The sequence below is a fragment of the Hermetia illucens genome, chromosome 1 (genome assembly GCF_905115235.1).
Source record: "Hermetia illucens chromosome 1, iHerIll2.2.curated.20191125, whole genome shotgun sequence".
Classification (NCBI taxonomy): Eukaryota; Metazoa; Arthropoda; class Insecta; order Diptera; family Stratiomyidae; genus Hermetia; species Hermetia illucens.
In genome coordinates, this window is record NC_051849.1 from 143,979,196 (window position 1) to 144,005,606 (window position 26,411).

The following is a 26,411-nucleotide window of genomic DNA, read 5'->3' on the forward strand; positions in this document are numbered from 1 at the left end:
AATATACCTACTATATATGTACATATGTATGCTTTTGTGCACGAAGTAAATCGGAAATATGGGTACGAGTTTATATACATCCATATAAATGCACAGTATTCGGAAATAGGCAGTTTGTTTGTTTAGGGTGAGTATAATATCTATGGCTGTAATATGTACGTATGTTTTGTAATTTGAAAAAATATGAAGGCATAGGTTGAATTTGTAGCTATATATGGATAGGAAAATGTGGGTAGAAGTATCTTACATATACAAAACCTTTATACCCGAAACACGAGCTTCCGATACTCCGACTTGTTATATATTCTGAAGGATGTCGAAATTGAGGGGAAATTCTCAATGGGCATATCATGTAGACGATTAAGAGTTTAGTAGCAGTTTCACTCTCTGTATACCAGTCCTGCTGAGTTGAGTTGACAGCAAGCGCTTAGAGTCTGGATCGAGCCAGCAGTACGTCAGATCTGAGCGTGCATCAACTACTTAATAAATGTACTTGCAGTCCTAGCGAGATCGCGATAGTCTGTTTTATTAACCTAAAAACCACCAGGGATACCATGCCAGGGCGTTAAGCTCTTTCCCGCATTGGGCGCCATTTGCAATTATAAGTGGTGTAGCCAGAACCCCGCTTGAATAGATGCTTTTCAACACAGAAGAAGAGCTCTGTAGTTGAATAGGAATTCTTATTCAATGGCATTTATTTTGATGGGGCTAATAAATTAATTAAATGTTACGTTTTGTTAAAAGGGTTAAACTCAAATTAGTCACAGTAGCATCGGCCACATGTAGGAATTAGGCAATATTTAAAAGCTTGAACATCGTTGGCAGAAAATTCTCATTCATAAAATACATAGACAATAAACACAAATCAATTATTATTTTTGTTTGTTTATTTATTTGCAGCGAGTACCATTCCGCGAATAATGCTCAACTTCATAATAAACTTAAAAAAAATTACCAGCGTAGTTGGGAGTATTGCGGCATCACAAAAACAACCTTATCATCTGCCTTGTCATCACTGCCAAGATTGATAGTATTTACGTTAGTTACTCGCAAACCACCAGCCCCAACAGCATTGATCTTGACCACCCCATATCTATCAGATGGCATCGATTAAAGACAATAGCAGTAAACGCTCGAGTTTGATTACTCACATTGTCAAAACTAAGGAAAACAATGCCACCAACAATGACGCGAAATTCAAAGTGGCCGAGGTGAACGAAACTAGCATGGAAATGGATCGATTAACTGGGTCCGGACTAAAATACTTGCCAAAATGGCCAGCGGTCAACATTGAGTTCCAAGATCTAAGTTTGTCCGTGCCGGATTTAGCATCAGGTCAGTAGATAAGACGTTTTTAATGGTTTCTATTTATTTTAAGTGTGATAATGATTCAGTTGCCATAAAAATGTCGTAATATTGTTTATTTGCCTAAAAATCGTGAAGTTAGGACTCTGTTCGAAACATTTTGACTAAAATTCTATTATTTTTTGGTTGAGGCCATCAAAAAGAACTATCTATAGTTATGACCACATAGTTCCAAGCTTATATACAAAAGGAAATGGAAAAATGCCCATTAATGTCCATTAATTTTCAGGTTTTACGGAAAATAAAGCCTTGCCAACATCTGTTCAGTGTCTGTCTGTCTCTATCATATACATTTCGGAAGCGTTTATATTTCTTTCTCCTAGATAGCGCTGTAGCCTGTGTCCAGCCTTGCATCGCCCCCAGTCTTTTGGGTTCAATGTCTAATATGAAGCTTTCGACGTAGACTGAACCATCCCATCGTTATAAAGGTTTTGTGTAAAACAAAACCTTATTAAAATCGGTTTACTGTCTGTCTGTCAGACGCACTTTTCTCAGAAACGATTGTTCTGATTGATACCAAATTTGGTGGAAACTGTGAACGTTGAGAACAACATAGGAGTTGGGGGGTGTACATTTTTTTCCACCAAATATAGTCAAGTGGGGTATCAAATGAAAGGTCTCGCTTAGTACTTTTCAATGCTTGCCTCAGATCTGACATTTAAGGCAAAAGGGGGAGGACGAGGGCTAGAAAGTGGTCATTCCAACAGTACTCTTTCTAACATAGTTATAAATCAAAGTTGTCGCTTCAATGCAAATTTTAAGATTCTGAATTTCAATATTCTGGCATAATATTTCCATATATATTATGTGCTAGTTACAAATGGAACAAAAGTTCACTCAAATAATTCAGCTTCCCGACTTGTTTCGATTTTCATACTTTCTCAGGCCTTTGATTTTCCTTTCGAATGCACTTTTGGCTATTTTCGAGTCGCCTATTCATTAAAAGTGGTCCTTTGAGGCTTTGGTAATTCAATTACTTTGAAGGCTTCTCGGTCATCGTATACCTTTCTGTTTTACCAGATGCGTTACAGGTGAGGTTTCCTTTTAGCACCTTCCCTTTACCTTTTAGACTACATTGTCTAGCTTTGCGAAGATTTATTTGGTATCGATAAGGGAGCGTGAGAAGATGTTAATATTGTTACATTATAGTGGCCTTGACTGCAGGAGCATCGTACCTTTGACACTAACAGAAATTTTTCACAATGCGCGCTCAAGCGCAATATTTAAGGGGGGGGGGGGGGGGGGTGCCGCTCTCCTTGCTCGAGTTCCGAGTAGAACGTAACTTCACACCGTTAAGGTAACTCCGCGGGTATGCCATTTGATGGATCCTTTCGGATAGAGCATTTCCTAGTATCAGTTGATGTGGGTTAGACAAGAAATGGTTTATTACCATGTATTTTGCCTGTTTCGCGTTCGGAGATGGGCCATGTTTTTAATTAATTTTACTTATTTAATTTAGCAAAGTCATTGATTCTGTTGACTATTAGCGAGAGGTCTTCTGCATATCTAAGATTGTTGTCCAAGTATAATCTTGCGGTGTTCCTAACGATTAAATGATTAGGACTGGTTTTGCTTTTCCACTAGTGTTATTAATTATATTTGCATATTTCGATATTTTGGGAACAATGTTCCATTCATCAGTGCTACAACCTCTTTGTATATCCTTTAAGAACTATTTAAGAAGAAACTGTCGAAGTAATAAGTACTCTGAGTGCTTGATAGTCTGGGAAGTTTTCAGTTATACTAAAGTTACCTGATAGTTGCAATTATCTTGTTACTTTTGCGGATAGCGAAAGACGACTCTGGTACGACTCTGGTACGACATTGATAGTGAACTTAAGAAACAAATTGGATTCGCGGATATAAATAGGACTCTCTACTGCATTTGCCACATCATGTACCCAACCTTCGGCAAACCGCGGTAGTGGATAGCGCCAGAGATTATAGCTACAGAATATTCAAAGCATATCGGGTTGTACGTATGTGAAGACAAACCCATGGAGCAGAAAATCAAAACATCCCAAAGCACTGTAAGAGGAATAATGTTTTCAGTAGCATTGAGAGTGGTGATAAACACACTGTAAGACTTTAATCAGCCCCATGTAGTATACTCGTTACAAAACATTCAACGAAGGCATGATCCTGATAGATGAAATAGGCGGTATATTTTCGGTTGGGGATAATGGTTATCTAAGCCTTAGTTTTTGCCTTGTCTGCCTGCCTGTCTGCGTTTTTAAAAGGGGTAGAATATGCAAAAGGCACTGGGCCTAGACACACTAGTGTGTAGAACTTTTACCTAATAAGACCACTGCAGATGCCCCTACCCCGTGGAACCATGATAAGCTATTATGTAACGGAGCAGGGTTAGCTTACTTTACCTTCTCCTTTTTATATACGTGATGTTAGTAACCGCCCCCTGCTCGCCTCTTCGGCTCTAGATCGACGCAATCAAGGAATTGATCGTATACCAATGCCCACTAGATTCGGAATAGTCGCTGCCAGGGTTATACTCGTCGGGGATGCCTTGACACAAGCATATTGCACGTGCTGTTTAAAATTTGACTTAGTGTTCATCGTTAATGTCAAGTATTTAAAAAATGTAAGGCGATGGTGGCTTTACGGTTTCTTACCAGAGCAGAGGCAAATCGTCAAACGCTGCCTCAACTCTGCCCTGGGAGCAGCGAGACCGAAGCGGCTCGCAGATGATAAGTGCTCCTTTACAACAATTATATTGAGCGCAAATTTGCCAATTCTATTGACCAAAGCTCGGCCAGAGCTGACAATATTTTTCTGAGAATTTCAAGTCAATTTTGTCAAGTATTTGTTAACCGGCTTGAAAGTAATTATGTGATTTCCAATTCTAATTCAGCCGCTTGGTTATGAAGACTGCTGCTGCTTTTTCCTCTCGAATCCAGCGCTCATTAACCAGCCCTTAACAGCGCTGATTGCTTCTCATGAGTATAATTCTTCTAGATGCTGCGACTATCACTAATTATCATCAACGTACCACAATCGGAATTGGAATATTAAAAACATAATTTTAAATGATATTCTAAAATTGTAGTCCCAGTACAGACCCCCATGGGACACGTGCAGAGACAACGTACTAGTGGTGCTTCGTCATGAGTATCATACCAAAGCCAATACAATAGTAGCGAAGTAGGTAGCGTTGCTAGGAACTTATTGAACGTATTTCTGGCGTCCAGGGTTACCACTACGCAGTATTTTCAGGAGTTAATTTTTCCGTGAATCGCGTTCTTGACCAAATGAGTAATCAATTTCTTTACACCACTGCTGATCTGAAAGACCTCTTTGGCCTTCGACAACCGGAAGCAACATATGGGTCTGGAGGTTTACCAGTCTTAGGCAGTAATACTAGTTTCTGTCGTTTCCATGCTGTCGGAACAAATCTGAATAACTCAGCGAATATATCCAATCTGGAGTTGACAACAAACTTAAATGGTCTGTTTGGTATGCTATCTAGGCCCGGAGCCTTGTTTCCGCCTATTCGGCTACATGCTCGTCTTTCGTCACATTCGGAGATGTCTGAATGGTACCAGCGTCTCTCTCTCCTTCAAGGTACGCGACCTGTGGTAATGACCGACGTCTGAGTCCTCTCACCACAACTCTGTAGGCGCTCCCCCACAGCTCTATATCCGCCTCCCAGTACAGCTCCTTATAAAATTCCTTCTTGCTACGCTGAATAGCCAGCTTGAAATTTTTTCCGGCTTCCTTATATGCATGCTTTTTTTGCAGACTGATGGAAATCTGGCCAGTTTACCACTTCACAAGTAGTTGCTGTTTCTCTTGGAGAATGTGCATCTGTTAGGCATGGATATGTTACATGTTTCATCGTTATATTGAGGCTGGTTATATTAAAGTAATATTATATTCGATTTTTTTTCTTTCGTTACTGCACCGTATTTCCTTCCCTTTTCAAATTTCCCTTATAATTTCCGTATGGATATTTTTGTAGTTTAGCCTCTCTACCCTTTCTTTCAAAACTACCCAATAGAGAAATAGTGCCCGTAAATGACATCTACAATACTCTCCATCCCATCATCTATCCAATCTTAGAACAATCAAATTTACAGTAATGTAGGTTAAACAAACCGGGAAACCGGAAGCTTCAGGTATGAAAGGTTTTGTACGCTTCTTCTGTGAGTATATCCGAGTGCAGAACTATCCCATTTGTTATGTATATGTTTAGCATGTCAGACTACTCACTTTAGTGTGATATTGATATTTAGTTACAGTAAATTTCCACGGTAAAGTCAACTTTGAGCTACTATACCTTTGTTAGTACTATTATGATTTTGATCAAACTTGGGAATAATATGCTTCATATCACATTCTATACTGCTGCCAACCTTTATAACTCTGGGGTAATCGTAAAGGGGGTTTTTACTCCATTTTCCCAAAAATATGGAAATGTACTATTATTAACTTCATTTGAGCAGATGTCGATATGGAGAGTATTTTGAGGCTTGGACACCACAGAGGCAGCTTCATGTTTTTTTTTTTCATATTTTTCGGTTGGGCAGTTTCTGAGAATGGGTCCGTTACAGAAATCATCACTTTCCACCCCTCCCACTGCCCGCCTTTTTAGCAAATTTCAAAACTAAGACCGGCTCCGGAAAATACTAGTCGGGATGGTAATATTCGGTGAAAAAAATTGTTTTTTTTTTGCAAACAAAACCTTAAAAATGAGGGTCATTCTGAAATGTTTGGTTCAAAGCATATAATTATTAGCAACGTTATAATAGGTGCCTCTTTCGAATGAGTTAGTTCTGTGATTTGGGACTGATTATCTACGAAACAGTAGAGGGCGAATTCGGGCATGTTGGGAAATCCTGGAGGGGATTTGGGCTTTTTAGCGAACCGTGATGGCGCGTAGGTATGGTTGGCCGCCGTATCCCACAAGGGCAGAATAGTATCCATATACATGAAATATGTACCAATGGAGGCATTGCGCACTTAGATATTCTTACTAGAAAAATCCAAAAAAAGAAACGTTTCGCAATTAAAGACTGGCCTCAATAGAAGTATTCACTAGAATATCTTTAAATCATTCTTGAAGCGTTCAAATCTCTCGAATTGTCAATGCAAATTTTCCACATAAAATTTTTACTAAATATCTTCTAAAAGCCCAATTATCCTCCATAAAATTTTGTTGGCATGCTTTTAGGTGCTATCTTCATTATTTATTCGTCACGTACTGTTAACTTTCATACATATTTCCGAAACACAAAATTGTTCGCATGCAAATCTTATGAGACTTTGACCACTGTCCAATAGCAAAAATAAAATTCAAAAACTGCAATTTGCATATGATACTGAAAATAAACTAAAAATAACAAGATCTGCGCACTTCAACCATTCATTTTTTAGCACTTAATGAGTGATTTTTAGTAGTCACTTCTTGATAGTGTTGAGCTATTCTTTTTTGAATTTAGCACCTTCTCTAGAAAAATTTCAGATGGAATGTCGTCAAATTTGACCTTACAGACAATTATTATTCACCTTTTCTGCAATTAAAGAGGTTACAACTGATTTAAGTAACATCCAACCATTAATTTTTGACATTAGTTTTCTCGAAGAATTGTTAGAAAGAAAAGGTTATGGTACATTGAGTTACGTGACAGAGTTCGCATTTACAGCATCCATACGTTAACATAAGTAATTGAAAGAAGCACACGTTACCCTCATGGGCAGTTAGCTTTTTATGAATACTTACATACGTATATTTATACATATTCGCAAGTACATTGTATTCTATTCTTGGACTTACGGCGACAATCATGAATCAGTACATTTGCCCTTGCACACAAGAAATTTTTCAATTAAGTGTTGTGTAAATAAAACCCTTATTGAATTCGGTCTGTCTGTGTGTTCGTCCGTCTGTTTGTCTGTCACGCCTTATATCTCAGAAACCGTTACTCCTCTTGTTACGAAATTTGGTAGAAAGGTGGGACCTGTGAATTTCACAGCATGCAGTTAGTAACACGTTGAGTTTAAGTGGGGCGGCACCGAGTATAGTCATTTGGGATATCAAATGAAAGGTCTCGATTAGAACTTTCCGCAAGTGGTATTAGCTTTGACAATGGCCGCACAGGGGAGGAGTGCGGGGGTCCGAAAAGGGTCAGTTGCGTCAATGACTTATTCTTAGGAACTGCCCAGCCCAAATATCTGAAAAGAGGTATGGTGGTCCATGCACATGGTATCTAGACCTCAAAATACTCTCCATGCCGATACCTATTTAAATAAAGTTAATAACAGTATGTAACCATATTTATTATAAGTATATTTTCCAGAAATTGAATGGAACCTCCCTTCACTTTGTCCTTTCTTAGATTAACCTACAGAAAATAAAATGGTCAGCTATTTATGCATTTCGAATTGTTAGTTCCAAATTGTCCAGAGAAGCTATTTAATCGCTTATGGAATAGCTAGATTTTCTGTCTTATTATGCCAAGCAAACGTGATAAAACGATTCCTTAATTGAACCGAAATCTGTAAAAACTCAGTCAGATGACTCCTGAATCGTGGTTGTAAATCAAGTAGTAGCAAGGACAAGACTGGATAAACTTTAGAAACTCGCTGCACAGGGTCAGCCTGTTTGGACTTTCTTGCAATACTGGATGGTTTTAGACTATACCCCAATCCCATACTGTTATTACATGGTGATGCAGGAATTGAATCTTTACACTTATTATAAATCATAAAAAAATGTTTTGCAAATTAGATTCGTAGATTCTTTATTTAGATCCTGTTACAATATTGCTGCTTAAAATTATACTTGTCTACCAGAACTATGTCTGATGACAGAACTCAGGTAACAGAATTCCCCTCCGTTTCGTATTCAGTGTATTTATACTCTCCGTTTAGCTTTGCCTACTAAACTGTCATGCTTATCTTATATTTTTTTATTATGTTTTGGGGTTCTTTTTATCTCGGTTCGTCATTTATGGTCAGTATGATGTGTGCAGTCTTGAGTGTAATCCGCATGCCATATGTTGACATTTTTATTTGTGGATCTTTATGAGTTCTTATCTCAGGCAGGTTTCTACACACCGACCCAGCTTATCGAGCTGTCTAGTGAAGAGTTGATCAAGATGTAATTCAGTAGTCTTTTCTATTGGGTGCAAATATTGAAGGTGCAGTTGTGGCAAGATTATCTCCTGAACATGGGTACGGAATACCAATATTCTCTTGTTACTGTTATGAGAAAGGAACTGTTTGTCCATTATGTATCTTTCGGGCCTTTTTTCTACCTTAAGAACATGACAATAAACCTGCGTAGATAACCTTTTCCAGCTGTCAGTTTCGTTTTTGGCTAGTCCAATGGATTTGACAATGCGCTCCCAATATTTTTACCAGCTAAACTCCACGTACGCTTGACTTCATTCTTCAAATTTTAAGTAGCGCGGCATCGACATCGATTATTGCTTTACGAAACAGGTCTTGGATTTGACGTCAAAGTTAATTGAAACAGGATCCGTTCTAAGCAACTACCCAATCGAAAAATCAAAATCAAATCAAATCATACCAATTTCTTATCAGGGAAAGTTAATAATAGTATATCATTATATTTTTTGCAGGAACCCCCTTCCCCTTTAAAATCATCCTTGGAAAATAAAATTCTGAATTAACGTAAAGCCCAATACAGTGTACCGTTATGGTATAACACTCCAATTGGATTGTTGTTGCATCAACGGTTATTATTATTACAATATACCTTAAATTGATATTGACTATTATTAATAAAGTTGTGGCAGTTCAGATTTGTCTGAATTGGACCCTAGAACACACTAATGGCAGCAATCCGCGGTCAGGCCGCCGGCCAACTACGGACTGTTTGGTCGTAACTGATAGGCCAAACTAATCGTGCATTGCTGCCTTAGAGTGAATTGTCAAATGTTAGTTATGTATAAATGGAACCATGGTGGAACGAAATATTCTCATATATGAATTACACAAGACGTTTCAAGCCGAAAGCGCAGAATTACCGGTTTTCGATTGATGTGTTCTGCTTGAAACCTATCATCTAGATGATTGTCTTTCACAAGTCTCTGGATTTACAGGTCTCTGTGACTAAATGTTAAAAGGCTGCCGTTTGCTTTCTGGGGTTTTGTCTTTCTCAACCTATGTGATAAATGGCTATCGTTTTGTTTGAGAATTTTGAAGATTTTTAAAAAGATTCAGTTCTCCGCTCCTACTAGCAAATAGCGCGGAGAGTTTTTCCTTTTGTATTCTTCGTCCTTTCCTTTTTATTTTTCCTTTCTTCCTTACTTCAGCTATCCTTACTTATGGGTATTGTGGCCGTCCTGTGCTGTCATTTTTAGAACATAGAAACAATACAGGAAATATTAAACAAAGCACAACGAAATATAACGACAACTGTAGCCAATAAAGAAAACATTTCTTTTTCTTTTCACGAGGAAGGCTGCATTCTTTCGATTTCCTTTTCGGTTATTGAATGCAAATTCTTCTTAAGTTGAATCTTGGTGCATGTTAGTTACTCTTAAGGCAGGTGGCGAGTATTTACGAGATAGTGATTCAGATTTTTTCTTCTCCTTCAACCTTTGTTCCGTTCAGAAGCGGAGTCGGCTGCGTCATTTTACTCGGTCTATGGCCTGATCTGGATGCATTCGCGAGCTGTCAAATCACCGTCCAGCGTATCAAGCCACCGTTGTTTCGGCCGTCCTTTTGGTCATTTTGCATCGATTACGATGATCAGACCAATCTTGGCAGGTGAATTCTCGTTAGCGCGAATCACGTGACAGTACCATCGTGGACCCCTCTGGCAATTTTTCGACGATCGGTACAACGAATACCCTCGTTTCAGATGTGATCAAACCATGTTACACCACTTGTCCATTGCAGTATCTTCGTCTCCATTACCGCGAGGAGCCGTGTATTGCCATTATAGTCGGCCAATACCCAGAGCCATAGGGGGCCGTCATATAAGCACTTCCAATTGGGTCATTGCTAATGCCCATCGCAAGTGAAATCATTCATTGACAAATGAAGAAGCGCAGCGGAAAGAGGGGTTCAGAACATGTTGATAGCGTTTCGATGATATCATTTTTCAGGAAAGCCCCGCGCAATATCTCTTACCTGGCTCTCGTTAGGGTGAGGCAATTTCATATGAAGTGTGCAAGAGATTCCCCCTCTTTCCCACCGCTGCGAAACAACGTCCTGTAAGATAACATAAGCACATTTTGTGGGCCGAATGTGCTAACGCTTCATACATATAGCCGTGAGAATAAAAAAAAATCCTTGACCAGACCGATTTCCTGGGTGTGGCATATTAAGAAAAGATTTGTCGACGAGTCTGTTAAACTATGGCACCCTTTTTCAATCTTCAATTTTTACCTAGAAAATATAGTAGCTCCTCTGATTTCCACTATTAGAACAATCTGCAATGTAAATTGGCTTATATAATATAATTTAGGCTTCTAATCTCTTTGATAAAATAGGTTGATGGCGAGGGGAAGGAGAAAGAAACGTTCAAGAAAGGTTTGACTCACTTTCGCTTTCATCGTACACTGAGCTTTATCACTGACGCAAACATTGTGCCGATAATTAAATGATGACTCAAGTCAGTTGCATCAGAGCTTTTACATCTTTTCCCATTTTTCGACCCATCTTCACGTCTTTAAATCATTTATTGATATATTTGAATCTGATCTTGAACTTTCGGTTTACGTAAGCGACTGTTTTTTTCACGTGACAAGCATTTTGACGGAAATTTCTATATGGATTGATGTAAAATTGGGAGAGCATATTTAGGGTACTATTACATTTACTTATACATATACTTATTACTACGCTTGTAATGAATAAGATTATCTTACGTTCTCTTTAACGAGACAAGTAGGTTAATGTAAAAGGGATATATGAGAGATATCATATAAAGCGTTTCGACTAACGCTTAATTTTACCATTGGTAAAAGCCTAATTATAAACTCGTTCCATGAACCAATTCTCTGAAAGTTCCCCATCGAAAAGTCAAGCAAATTGCGATGATGCTCTTCCATATCATCTTGATGTTTGCCCAAATAAAGTTTGTAATATTCTAAATCATGCACATCCACAAAATTATAGGAACGTCAATTAAAAAATAAGATCTGATTACAGAAAGTTTGATGAAAATTATTAGCATTATCAAGCCCGTTATAGTAGGTCGAATCGGTCTTAGTGTAAAACTGTTCCTACATAAAATATCAGCATCATATTAGGGTGGATGGTCTCACATATTTGTTTGTTTGTTCGTGCACGAAGGCGTAAGAATCTTAGAGTCTGAGCTAGAGTAAGCGCGTGCGGGATCCGCACTCACTGAAAACGATCCTCTGTCGCTCCTGCCCCAGGCCCCCTGGACCACCAACTAGGCATTAAATCGCAGAGTGGGTTTGTCTTTAGGCACTCGTGCGTCTGGCTCTTTGAACTTTCCTAAACCTTTCTTCCGACGACCTCAGCATATTCACAACTAGACTCTCCGGGTTTACGTTTCTTCACAGCTCTGGTTGCCAATTTTCTCCCTCCCTCGAGAGATCATACGAATTCTTGCGATCTATATGGCCCTCCATACGTCTTGCATGGTTAGACACGCTAAAATGTTGACTGGGATCATGCCATTAGTACTGGCTCATCTGATATAGCTAAACCACTTTCCGTCGTTTGAAAGGATAAGCACTTCATTATACATGATTTTATAGTATCAACTTGTACTCCTTAGTGCTTTCATACCAGACAGTCCTCTCTGAGAGGTAATTCTCAACCAGAATTACCTAATATCCAGGAAGTTGAGCTGAATCCACTTTTAATACCCAATGCCAACATGGCACAGCAACTACCTCGCGTCAGTACCCTTTTGCCCAGATTTGTCACCGTGGTTATTACATCTATCGTAAAGTGTATGCGTGAATCCATACTGGCGCTCCGGCAAGTCATTGTTGCTTTTGACGATGGGCAAAAGTCTGTTGTAGATGACTCTCCCCATCATGTTCCCAATTGTATCCAATAGACAGATCGGCTGGATTACCAGGTGGCTTACTGGATTTTGAAAAAAATGCTGGTTTTTGCTTTTCCCACTGAACAAAGAATATTTCTGACATATTAACACCCTATATACATATGTGACGTAAGTTTTGCTACTACCTATAAGTTACTGAACGCTCCATCCAAGCAGTGTCAAAAAACCAAATTTGTATACACATGACATGAGCACGAAGAGCGGCTACCGAATAAATCGGAGTTCTTTTGATCAACGAAAGAAACTTGCTGTATTTATGTTGATGTGGGATTAGATAACAATACCTATCAATGAGGTCTTTTCACTTGAAACAGCCGGGACGAAGCCGTTAAATGCTTACTGGTAACTGATGCCCATATTTATGGACATCGAAAACTATAAGTACGAAGCATAGCGAATTAACCATCACCTGTGCCAGATGTGTGCAAATGCATTCAAGATTACGGCGGTCTGCAGGGGCACTGGCCCATAGGGGACCATGCCGTTAGGCTCGGCTTTCCCTACAACTCGCATTGCCGAAGCTGCGGAGAAGGAAGGGAAACCCTCATGCACTTTCTCTGCGATTGCCCGGCTCTGGCTCGAGTCAGGCTGCGGACACTGGGTAAACCATTCTTTGGGGACCTCAGTGAGATTTCTAGTTACAGGGTCGGAGAGCTGCTTTCCTTCGTGAATGCTACGGGCTGGCTCTGAAGATCCGAGCCAGCTGGACTCCGCTTCCCTGTTCCTATAACAACAGTCACGGTCTTAGGAGTTTGTGGCATCAAAACGGCGCATCAAAGCGCTAATTGGGCTCCTCGGAGCGGCCACTGATACCTACCTACCTACCTAACCATCACCATAGCTAATGGTCTCGGGAAATGTGCTTCAGTTCGCTCTACGACTTTCCTCCTCTACCTACACTATGCCACGCAGGCATAGCTGGGAATGTATTGACCGCTTTTCTTTATTATGCCACTTTCGCATTCAGATCAACATGCCTACAATTGAAGTTCTCTGACTGGTATTGTCTCAGGCCAGAGTACCCAAATGAACTAATGATGTGATGAAAACTTTTGAGCTATCAAGTGACAGTAAGGATCAGTTTTGACGTATGTCAAAGGGAGAGGTGTGAAACGTATGTCTTCGGGAAAAGGAGGAGCAATCCGCAGTAGCATGTTGTGGTGGCTTGCCATTTCATCCACGGTGAATGCAGCTTCACAGGAGGTTATACGACAGAGAATCGTGATGAAGTATTCCCTGCGTGTTTTTAGCTAAGTCGCCTATAAGGGTAGTAAAATATTTCTTTTTTCACTTTGTAATGACTTATGTGGGGTCTAAAGTCCATCCTGAGTGGTCGGAGTCAACCAAGAGGGGAGAGCTTTCAGGTTCCCCCACTAATGGTGAAGCTCCAATTAAATATAACGTTGGCGCGGATTGCTTGCCCGTTTGCTTGCTAGGGTCGAGAAATTGGGGAGGGCAATATTTTGAACGCTTTGCAAACCCGAGCCTACAAGAGAGTAAGTCATTTATACAGGGTGTTGCCTTGCAGCTTCACGGAAGGTTCTATGGTATCATAAACACCGGGATCGGTGGAGAGTCCAGTTATTTGAAGCTAACATATGTATTGCGGGCAGATTTGCTTTTGTATCGATGCGTGAAGATGCTCCCTACAGCTCGAGGCCAACCACGTTAATTGTGGCAGAGGTGTTAGATCCGCGCACACTCATTGGTATTTACGCTAAGCCTACAGCCAGTCTAAATCAGTACGGACGAGGGGCTTTGATTGTAACCCAGCAAGGCTCTTATTGCATCAACACGCGTTCAAAAAGTTCCGTAGGATTATTCCTACATAGCAGATACTCACGTGAAATCCCATTAAACCTTCAAAGTCTATGACAAACAAAACTACCGCAAAAACCGGTATGAATAGGTTTGTAGCGTTGATCTTTTTGGTTGACCTATGTTTTAAAGAAACGAAAAGATTTTTTTTTTGATTAGCGACAGCCCTATTGTTTTTATTTCCAGATGTCGGGACTATAGATAAACCCAAAAAAGCTTTCAGGGTGAATTTGGTAACACAGTTAATCATTTTTATAACCAGTTTCATGTTTCATACTTTAATAAAGAGCCTTTTGGATAATTCCAAATAGTCAGCGTATAAATGTCATGTACCCCTTCTAAACTGAAAGGTGATAAATAGTTGTGTGAAAATTATAAGTTATAAGCCCGTCTTGTCTGCACAGCAATAGTAGGATCCCTCTATTTACATTTAGCGGGAAAATGGAGTCGAATGAGGTTAGATTGTTTAGCTTGTAATAAGCTCGATATATGTATGTACATATTTATTGCTATTTGAGTGATAATTGAATTTGTATTTCGAAAAAAGTTTACGTCACTTGAAATTTCGATTACAAAATGCCGTTCGCGATCACTGTGCGTTAAGATAATAGGCATATATTTTTGTAGGTCAAAGACATTGAAGTCCAAAGTCGGCCCAGCCGTTCAAAAACTCCTAACCTACAGAGACATTTAGGAATTTGACAAGGATCGATGTATGATGCAACTACTCAGTGGTCACCTCTCTCCGGAGATTAAGTGCTCTAATATATTCTCTTTCTGAAAACTAATAAGAAGTTATTCTGCCTTGCTGGGGGGCTGACAGGTCTTCCACACAGGCAGGATGAATTCCATAAAACGAGACTAATCATTCATCATCATCGCCAACGGCGCAACAACCGGTATCCGGTCTAGGCCTGCCTTAATAAGGAACTCTAGACATCCCGGTTTTGCGCCGAGGTCCACCAATTCGATATCCCTAAAAGTTTTCTGGCGTCCTGACCTACGCCATCGCTCCATCTCAGGTAGGGTCTGCATCGTCTTCTTTTTCTACCATAGATATTGCCCTTACAGACTTTACGGGCCGGATAATCTTCATCCATACGGATTAAGTGACTCGCTTACCGTAACCTATTGAACCAGATTTTATCCACAACTTGACGGTCATGGTATCGCTGATAGATTTGGTCGTTATGTAGGCTACGGAATCGTTCATCCTTGTGTAGTGAACGGACGATTTTTCTCTCGAACGCGGCCAAGAGTTCGCGGTTCTTCTTTCTAAGAACCCAAGTCTCCGAGGAATACATGAGGACTGGCAAGATCATTGTCTTGCACAGTAAGAGCTGTAAAGTATTTCAACGCACAAATATTCAAACACAAAATTATTCCGTCAATTAGTCTTTATTTTAAATGTTTCGTGCTCGATATTCGACCGAGATCTTTTATCTTCTAAAATCTTCTACTTTATTATTTCACCGCGTATCTCCGATTGAGATCCTTTCTTATCTTAAAGCGTAAAACTGGACAAGTGGAAGGGTTTCAAGCTAAACCTGTTTTCACACACACATATTCACCACACACATGTATTATTGGAAGATCTCCGTCGAGATCTGTTCCCAATTTTCTCATTTGTGTAGGATTGCAAGTTATGGCAACAAGTTAGTACGTCTACTAATTGCGTGTTACCATGCTCGTCCTACACGTTTAACTAAACCTCTTCCACAACAATTATTACATAGTTTTCATCCGATTGCGCATTGATAATCAATGAGTCGGAGACACTTTAACTCTCATTGCACATTCCGAATACGAAATAAGTGAGAGACATAGAACTCATATTTTGTCTCAGTTTTAGCTTTTTACACATTTCGATTTCACCACTTAACATATTCCCCGGGCAGCAGTGCCTCTATTCATTTGAAAAATTGATTGAATATTATATTTATTTTTACTGCTGCGGGAATTGATCTTTTGCAATAGCGATATTATCTAATTCAATATTGACTTTGTTTCTTTAATTTAATTTAATTATTCAAATTAAATATCTTTTCGCCAATTTGTTCACTTTTTTTAAGGTTTTGCGTATTTAACTTATTGTTGCACATAGATCTGAGTATTCAATATTTTCATCTACTTAAGTACATATATAGTTTTAGGGAATCACTCATTAAAAACACATAGCGTCAATATAGTCAATTCGTTTGAACCGTTCGAAATGGCGTAATTCGCCTTGAATAAACAAACAGATCATATCATATTTTTTGTTTTGAAATACATTTTCACCGGTCTAATATTTTCTTTTCAACAACCCAACGCTTGGAAATTAAATTTCATTCTATTTCATACAAAATTTAGGGAATTGTATTATATGCTTTTAAGGTATCTCATTCATAGTATAGTATATAGTTATATATAGTATAGAGTTATATATAGTATAGAGTTAGCCTCATTAGTTCAATATAGTCTCAAGAAGAATCCTCGGTTACCGATAAATCTTTGAATGCCACAAAAAGGTATCAGGCAGTAATTTGATGATTTACATTCATAACCGAGGAAATCCTACTTGGTCTTACATGATTTCAAGCAAATTGCCCATGATTTGATTGTAAGTTCAACTTTAAATTCTCCATATAATCATATATCTTTCCTTCAACTCTAACTGTTTTATTCTGATCACAAAGAAGTAAAAAAGAATGCTTTAAGATCTTTTCCTTTTTCTAATTCACTTAATACGTTCGAAAATAATTGTTGTTGCATGTATTTTATTAGTTTCACTTCCACGATTCTTAGCTTGCTCAAAATTAAATTATTAAATCGACATTTTCAAAGCTATGAAAAATCTCAAAATGTAAACTATAATAGAATCCCTTTTGTCTTTGAAAAGGAAGAGTACTTCTTTAAAAACTCTAAATTATCAATTTGAATTTTGTTGAACTTGAACTACTTTTTTTCAGTGTGAATCAACTTTTCTTTTGCGAAATTTTACCACCTTATGTAAAATCCAAGACTCTGAAAAGTCTTTCAAAAAATCTGGACCATTCTACCACACTTTATTTTTAATTCTCTTTATTGGGAACCTCTACTAATATAATCAGCTGGATTCGCCTTGTGCTTGTAGAATATTCGTACCTTTGTTCAGGATTAGAAATATTCAAAGTCCCACTATGTTATTAATATAAATATATTTTTGCAATACTTCGAATTTTATTCGACTCAATGGAATCATATTAGCCAAACATAATGAAATCTTCAGATCATGAGTTAGACTTCAAATTATTATCTGCTTAATTAATAACACTTCATTATGTTAAGGCACTAAAAGAAATCAATTAGAAGTTTTAACTGAATTTAATAAAAGAATAATCAAATAAAATTATTCCTTAGAAAACTTTTCTGAGAACCAACGAAGGCAGATCTACTGTTCAGCATTATTTCAACGAAAAGAAAAAAATAATTGATTAATTACAGAACCACCTTCAGGAGATTCCTAGTCTTTAGAATTATGAAATGTATCCAAACCATCTAAACCGTCTATAGTATAAAGTTGACTCACAGCAATTTGTGTATAAGTTATCAAACTTAATCATGTAAACAAATGAGATTCGCGAATATTGCAAACACAAATTGACTTCTCCTATTCCGTTCCTCATTCGCCAGTTATTCAAATTCTTTTGTATAATAAAGGTTGACATTCTTTCATACACTATTGCTCACTTACGGAAAATTGGTGTGAGCAGAATCTTGACAAAGGCACAATGCAGAATTTTTTATGAACATAATTAAGAATTTTACAACGGAAGGAAAATTTGTACATGTAAGTGATGTTCGACAAATTAAATGTTTTATGTTGTTCAAGTAATCAAGACTTTGCTATTTTAAAGTTCATGGGGAGTCTGCCCAAGCGCTTCACAATATTCTTTGACCACAAACAGCCAGTTTGATTTGGAGAAGAATCACCAACTCAACAGCTAAGATTAGAACAAAAATTGCCAGCAAATAATGAATTGAATATACGTTATTTAGAATGGATAATGAAATATTTAAATTTAAAACAGATGCGATTAACATCAAAGTGATATTACTGGCTATCCTTTGCGACATCATAGAGTACCGCACCCTTTAGCAGCAATTAGACCGAAGGGAGGTTTTAATGCATCCTGCATTTCATCTAGTAGTCATTGAATAATTATTTGCCATTAGGCCAACATTTTTGAATTATTGACATTTACCTTTGATAGCGTGGGCGTTGCAACTTTTACAATCGCTTGCTATTCAAATAAAAAGAAATACCCCCAAGAACGGCAAATTGTAATTTCTTGTCCTTATATAGACGATTTATCAGCAGAAGCATATTCTTGGAGCAATTAACGAAAACAGAAAATAAAATAAAAAGTATTCCAAAGAAACTTGAATTACGCAAGTGATTTTTGAACTCTTATGAAATAGTAAAGAACATTTCACATAAGGGATTTTTTTGATTTACATCCAAAAGTACTAGGCGCCTTCATGGAATGTCTTGCATGAATATTTTGGCTTTCCTAATTATTATTACCATGATCAACAGAACGATGTTAAGTAAGATCTCAATGATATCTGATCCAATGGGATTATTTGGCTCCAACATCTTTAATGACAAAATATTCAATGCACTAAATATGGAAATATGAAGCAAATAGGGATAATAGGGTCCCAGCTGAATTTCTAAAAACTTGAAACATTCTTAAGTGTTAATTTATAATTTTAGAAAATGTAAAGATTAATAGATCATTTGAGTTGAATGAGTTCGAAATTGTTGATTTAATTTGCATTGATTTGATTTTTGGATGCATCAACAATGTACTATGGTGCTTGTGTGCATATAAACAGAAATCAAGATTAATTGAGAGGAAAAATTATCAGTTGAAGTTAGTATCTAGCATCGTTCTCTCTACTTAAATAAGAATTAAATAAAACTGGGTTGATATCTAAGTATGTGGAATCCTATTGTTATTTAATTCTGTATTTGTATGGCTGGTTACCATCCAGTCGAAAACGATATTTGGAAGCAGTTACCCCTGCTAACCAAACCTCTTCTAAAAATTCACAAAATCATACGACGTTGAACAAAAAATTAACAGGAGTCAACATACAGCAACAATACATAAATAAAGGAGAAAATGACCTGAATGCAGAACCCTTCAATATTTTAAACCGTTGCTGCTGCAAGGATGCAACGTAACATCACCACAAATGCAATCTGTGAGAAAATTGGCACCAACAAAATCTCGCACGATTCAGCCTACTTTTATTAGACAGCACGATTCTTGGCAATTTCACAATCAATATATCGTTCGGTTATAGCTCCTCCTCTTCTGCTAAAATGAGTTGATACACACACGCAAGCAAATAATAGTTGCCTATCTGGAAATATAATTTAATCATTGAAACATTCCAACTAAAAAGTAAATTAAACTTAAATTGTTGTTGACCATTTCGTCGACTATACACTTCCTGAAATCATTTTGTTTTCCGAGTGTTCCAAATTAGCATCGTCCGTCCTCCCAAGGACATTTTCACGGTACTTTGGGATCCGCGAAAGAAACAAAATACCATAGGCACATATGTATGCTCTTCTGCTGCCTCTGACTTGACCTCTTCTGCACCATTCGACTTTCCTTTCTGTTCGAAGAGACTGCGAGCAGCGGTGGTGGCACTCTGGGCTTGCTTCATGGAGACCTCTGCCTGGGCGAGAAGCGTCGCTTCGGTGGAAATCAAGGTCACCAACCGGCGGATCACTAACGACAGAAATAGAATCCAGATGCCGAGCAAAAGCAAGAAATATGCATGCGCCTGCCGACCTAACATTGCTAGAAACCGCAATCTAAACAATCGTTGCCATCGCGATGGGCTGGCTACCGGCAAAACGAACAACAAAACTACACCGATTTCAATGGGATTCACGAATATTCACGGACTAACGGCCCGCAGATAACACTCACAGTAAACTGAACTAGATAGATACGGAAGACGCCTTTTACGCGTCAATCTTCACAGTAAAATTTTCGATGATTTTGTGAGGCGAGACTTTGTTTTTTCACTGCAAAATCACTTCCATCACTGATTTTAGCCCATGACAGTTCCGAGGCTGCAACGATAGGGGCATAATTGCAGTTGTCACGCTATTTCACAATCCGCGGCAGCAGTTTCGCACGCCGTCCTTTCGTAATTTTCTGTCGTCTTCGAATTTGGCACGGCACGCCCGAGACAACAAATTACAAGACTTGGTCAGATCCCAACATGAAAGTAATTTTCCGACAAAATTTAGAAATTCACCAAATTTATTCAATACACAAACATTCAACAATTATTTAACCGCAACCGACACCTCATTGACTTTTATCAATTAATTAGTTACACGATTGTTTATTGCTAATGCAATATATCCGGCTCGAAGGACCAAATGTAAAGTATTTCAACGCACAAATATTCAAACACAAAATTATTCCGTCAATTAGTCTTTATTTTAAATGTTTCGTGCTCGATATTCGACCGAGATCTTTTATCTTCTAAAATCTTCTACTTTATTATTTCACCGCGTATCTCCGATTGAGATCCTTTCTTATCTTAAAGCGTAAAACTGGACAAGTGGAAGGGTTTCAAGCTAAACCTGTTTTCACACACACATATTCACCACACACATGTATTATTGGAAGATCTCCGTCGAGATCTGTTCCCAATTTTCTCATTTGTGTAGGATTGCAAGTTATGGCAACAAGTTAGTACGTCTACTAATTGCGTGTTACCATGCTCGTCCTACACGTTTAACTAAACCTCTTCCACGGCAATTATTACATAGTTTTCATCCGATTGCGCATTGATAATCAATGAGTCGGAGACACTTTAACTCTCATTGCACATTCCGAATACGAAATAAGTGAGAGACATAGAACTCATATTTTGTCTCAGTTTTAGCTTTTTACACATTTCGATTTCACCACTTAACAAGAGCTTTGACCCTACGGTGAGACGTTTCAAGGGGAACATTAATCATTGATGGCACCAAATTGACCAAGTCAGTTGGCCAAGTACGTAATCCTTTCTCTCGGCGGTTGATATCTCGTTGCTATTATTCCCAGCTAATTTATGGGTAGGCACTCAGAGAAATTCGCCTGCCAAACAAAAAACTTCCTAATTATGAATCGACAGCGACCATTATTACGGTGAATAAGACTTGGATCTACCCCTGCACTTTGAAATAGCTTAGAAATCAAATGAATATCCTACACATGGTCAATCGAAACCAAAGCGTCATGCCAAAGTTGTTCAACAAACAAAGTCATATAAACAGTTTCCATGGACAATTCTGGTGTGGAGTGAACTAGATGGTCGTGGTATCGCTCATAAATTTCATCATTATAAGGGCTAAGGAATCGTCCATACTCATGTCGGGGGCAAACATTGTTCAAAGAATTCTTCTCTCGAATCCACGAGTTCTCTTTTCTTGCTAAGAACCCGACTAATAAGGACTGTACATTTTTGTAAGTAAGAGAACCGTTTTTGTAAGCTGCAATAGGTACTGTCGTCGTCGTAGCTGTTTTCGGTTGCGATTTTCGACCCTAGATAATTATCAACGATCTCAAAGTTGTATTCACCTATCTGTTTTCTTCTCTTTTGACCACTGCCACTTGCTGCTATTGGTTATTTAGGTTTTCGTGCTGACGTTGCCAAAATGCACTTTGCTTAACGCCGCCTGCTCTGGATAAAGGTAGATTGTGCATTACGGCTTGTTCTTCCCAAACTGTGAATATAGTCAGCATAGGCCATGGACTCGAAAATGAAAGTGCATCAGTAATATGAAACATTTTTCAGGGTCAGGCTAGGGAGAATGCGTGATTGGGTATCTCGTCTTTATCCATTGATTCCCTGTCCCATGCCACGAGCATCAGTTGATCAATCACTTGGTATATTTTTTCGCGTGTGTATTTAACCAGTTTGGCTTCTAGTGACTTTGTTTAAGGGGGTCATTCCTTGTGAAGGCCTTTTGTTTTGGTTTTTTTTTGGATTTTTTTTGTAGAGAACTGGATAAAGATACAAATACGAACTTCTCACCATAGATTTATTAATATCTTGAGCGTCCATAGTAATTTTTCCACCCCGATCGCATAGTTGGTTATTGAAATACAGGGCAATTTATACACCCATCTCCAAAAAAAGGTGTTTTTCTGCTGTCACGCCAGAGGGCGCTGTGATCATCTTAAAGAAAAAAGTAAATGGGATTTTAACGTACAGACTTAACTACAGTCCGCAAACTAGGATTATTAAAAAATATTAAAAGCTAAATTTTGTGAATTTTGGTGTTTTTTCACGGCTTCTTCAATGAATAAAAAAAAATTACGGAACGAATCGCAATTATGCTAGTTTGTGGACCGTAGAAATATGTTTTGAATAAGTCCTAAAAATTTCAAAGAATTTCGTTGGATTGATTTTGGGCTATAGTGGCAGCTGATTTTCAACATGCAGTTTCGAGAAAAACGTATTTGAAGAGTAGAATGCGATTTTTAACCATAAAACCTTAACTGTCCATTAATCTGCTATACCTAATCCAATCCTGAGAAACACATGTACAGCTTTGGTTTCAATTTTTGTCCTTTTAGCGGAGTCATCCGAACGTCATTCAGATCGATAAATACGAGCTTTATTACGGCGATCGACGTACATCTGGCATCTTACTTATCACGTGTTTAACCCTTAAGCCGATGAATTGCATGAGTTTCTTCTATACTTGATGGTGACATTTGTCCGTCGGTTTCATTTTGAGGGAACTCCAATTCGCCGATATTTTGGTTATTGAGAAGTGCATCAAACTACTCAACCCATCGCACCATATGGTTGGAAATCAGATTTCCCTCTTTGTTTGGCAAGCGTGAGCATCGAGGTGTGTTGGTAAAACTTCCGCACCTAGTACAGGGAGCAACCTGTAGTTTTCCAGTTCTGCAACTGGAACCTAATATGTTTGTAGCCGTATCAATGACAACTTTTTTTTAGGTGGTTGTGAAGATCATTTGTCGATATTGCATTTCAGGAGGTCTGTTAATTCCGTTTAATGTGGCATCCATTCCTTCATATATAAGTGTAACGGAGGGCTTCGTTATGCATGACTTCAGTATTGACTCTCATCTTTTATCAGGAGGGATTCTAAGGAGTGTTGTAATTCTAGCCCAGAGCACGATGACAAGGAGAAAATGATTCGAGTTTGTATTGGGCCTACTGTATGTTCTGATATTCATAAAGGCTGGTAGGTGGCGTCGTTCAGTCTGCATATGGTCAATTTGGATGAAAGTGATCCTGTCTGGAGACGCTCACGTTTGTTTGGGGAGCTCCTTCCACACAAACCGGGTACATACAACAACCATCTCGTGCGATATTGCTAATTGATTGATTGGCGGTCCGATATCATTTATGTTTTCATGTAAGCTACGGGAAACAATGTGTCATCTGAATTTGTTTGTTTGTTAAAATCTTAAGGCATGATTTTGATATGAAATAATTCGTTTTCGATGCCGGAACCGCCTTTGTAAAATTCGTTCAGTTCGAGACTCCTTTTGTGGGTCCGTCACTTTGGTTTTCCATGTAGTGATGTCAGTCTTACACATGATACTAGTTGGTACAATTTGTCTCGTTTTTTGGTGCGGGTAACTCGCCTACAGTTTTTTATAATATTAAGCAAGAATTCCCAGCGATCACCACGTAGAGATGGGATAGGGTTTGGTAGCAGAGCTGTTTTTGTCGGTTCAGCAGGCGTTTCCAAGTTTTTACGCTCCATCGTGGGCACTACTCCATGATTCGCACTACTACACTTTGTTCACCTGGTAGCATATTACGTATTAAATGAAGAATTTGATCATGCAATAAATTCTATAGAAATTATAGTCAACTCCCTCTTCTGTTGAAGATGGTTAAAGCAAAAAACTAGAATAGTTCGGTCCTTACGTATGGATATCAGTAATAAGTGAGTAAAACCTATAGAAAACTTCTGCTAGGACAATCTAGGTAGCTCATTCCTATCCTTCGATCCGCTAACATAATAAAGTATTCGCAGGATCGAGGTAATTGAAAAATCAAGTTACTGCAAATCAGGCTTCGAATTATTTAATTATCTTTGGTGACATCATTGCGTCCTTAGTAACTCGCATTTTATTTTGGACTCAAATAAGTTAAAATCAAGAAAGCATCAATTTTAAAGGTGCTTTTTTAAAATTAAAATAAACTTTGCCAGATATACAAGTCGGCAAAGTTTGAAATTACAAAATATAAAAGATAAAGAATAATACCTTCTTCATGGTGTTCTTAACGCACTTTAAAAGTGAATTTAAAACGCTTCATGTGACCAAAACGATGGTAATTAAAATTATACAGATTTCTTGCGTTAAACACACTTTTGATTTATTACGGATGCTGGAAATGACTGTAAAGAATGATGTGCTACTAAATGTGACATGGGGATAAAAGTTTTATGCCCATGACGCACTTTAAAAGCACTTGTAGTTAGGTCGGTTGATCACTAACCTTCAAAGTCCCCGCAGAAAAGTATACTTCACCTCCGATGAGAATACCTAAGTTTGAATAATAATGGTTTTCCGGTGCTTACTTTTCACTGATAATACTTTTAAATTAGGGCTCGGTGAATTCATGATGAAAATTCCAGACTAGAAGCAGATTAAGAAGGTGATGGGCAAACCAGAAGAGTTGCTTTGAGTTAACAGGGTAACAAATGGTAACAGAAAGAGTCCACGTACCCCGACTTACATCTCAAGGCCGCTTTTAATTCAGTTACGCTGTACATATTTTATGTGTTTCATCAATTTTCTAGTTACATAACACTACTAAGTGCAAATAATTATTTAAATTGTGTTTTTATGATACATAATTATTTCGCTCTTTGCAGAATTTTAAGGTTAATCGTTAGGTGCATCATCTGGTATTTAGTTGTCTGGTTAAAGAACGAATTGTCAAGGAATATTGTGAAATAGATTCGGTGACACTCTGCTTGTTGTTCAAGGATCGTCACTAAGCTTATTTCAAAGCTATTTGATTAGCATTTGGACATAGTTGTAAATGGATCACACAATAGTATAATTTTAACCTATGTCTTAAAGTGTAATGGTAAAGCACTTGATCGCCAACATCTATTCCATCCATCTATTACAAATCCCTTTGATGCACTGTGCGATAAAGAAGCTTATTGAGCCTCAGCTTCTCGGTCAAGTTGATGTTTTTGTTCGTCTTTGTACTTCTCCGGGGCTGCTATTAATAAGTGGCAACTTTCTTGGCAAAATGAGCCAAGGGGCAAGTGGACTGCGCGGCTCATCGACAAATTAGACCCGTGGCTGAACAGAAAGCACGGTGAGATTGATTACTTCCTTACCCAACTTCTAAGTGGGCATGGAGGTTTTCAGTCTTACCTGCACAGGGTTGGGAAGGCGCGATCTCCTGACTGTGTGTTCTGCAATAGAGTGGCGGATGACGCTGAACACACCTTTTTCTCTTGCGAGAGGTGGAACGGCCTCCGCCAGCAGCTTTATGCAGACACAGGGGAGCTCTCTCCAGACAACATTGTCAGAGAGATGCTGAAGAGCGCTGGCAGCTGGAATCGTATTGCGCATTATGTTCGGGCTCTTCTTACTACGAAGAAGATTGAACTCGACCGGCGGAGGGATCGGACGCTAAGGGGTTCCCTGAACTAACAACTCCCTTCCTCCCCTCCCCTCCCGTTGGTGAAAGGAATTCCCTGACTTGATGGCTCCCAAAGCCGGGAGAGCGGGAGGGCTAGCCCGAAGTAATGTGTCAAACGGTTCCAGGCTAGTTCTCTGATGACAGGGAGGTGTTTAATTGGTAGTCCGCCAGCGTGCTGTTGCGGGAGTCCAACACTCTGTGCGTAAACGCATTCACCTACCCTACTCCCAAAAAAAAAAAAAAAAAAACTGCTGCGAAATTCAACTTCCGATCGATAGTTACTTTCAAATATTTAAGGCTATGTCACGAGTATACGAATGATTTTTTTGACTAATTCGTCAACTATGTTAAAAGACACATTGATCCACAAGACGAAGTTAATTTGTTCGTTAAGATTTGTGGGGGATATTCGTTTTAAGTACGTTTTGAGAGTTTAAGCAAACATACTAGCTTCCCTTTGACTGTTGCTTTGAAAACTTTG

The 26,411-nt window shown here is 38.5% G+C and overlaps 1 protein-coding gene across 3 annotated transcripts in view; it reads left to right on the forward strand.

Moving 5' to 3' along the window:
- LOC119655429 (ATP-binding cassette sub-family G member 1) overlaps nt 1–26,411 on the forward strand; it is a 133,061-nt gene that overhangs the window by 91,432 nt on the left and 15,218 nt on the right. For all 3 annotated transcript variants that reach the window (XM_038061337.1, XM_038061331.1, XM_038061324.1), the window contains one exon: nt 901–1,335. In XM_038061337.1, coding sequence (XP_037917265.1) covers nt 1,101–1,335 — 235 coding nt within the window. In that variant the 5' untranslated portion in view covers nt 901–1,100. The remainder of the gene's footprint in view (nt 1–900; nt 1,336–26,411) is intronic.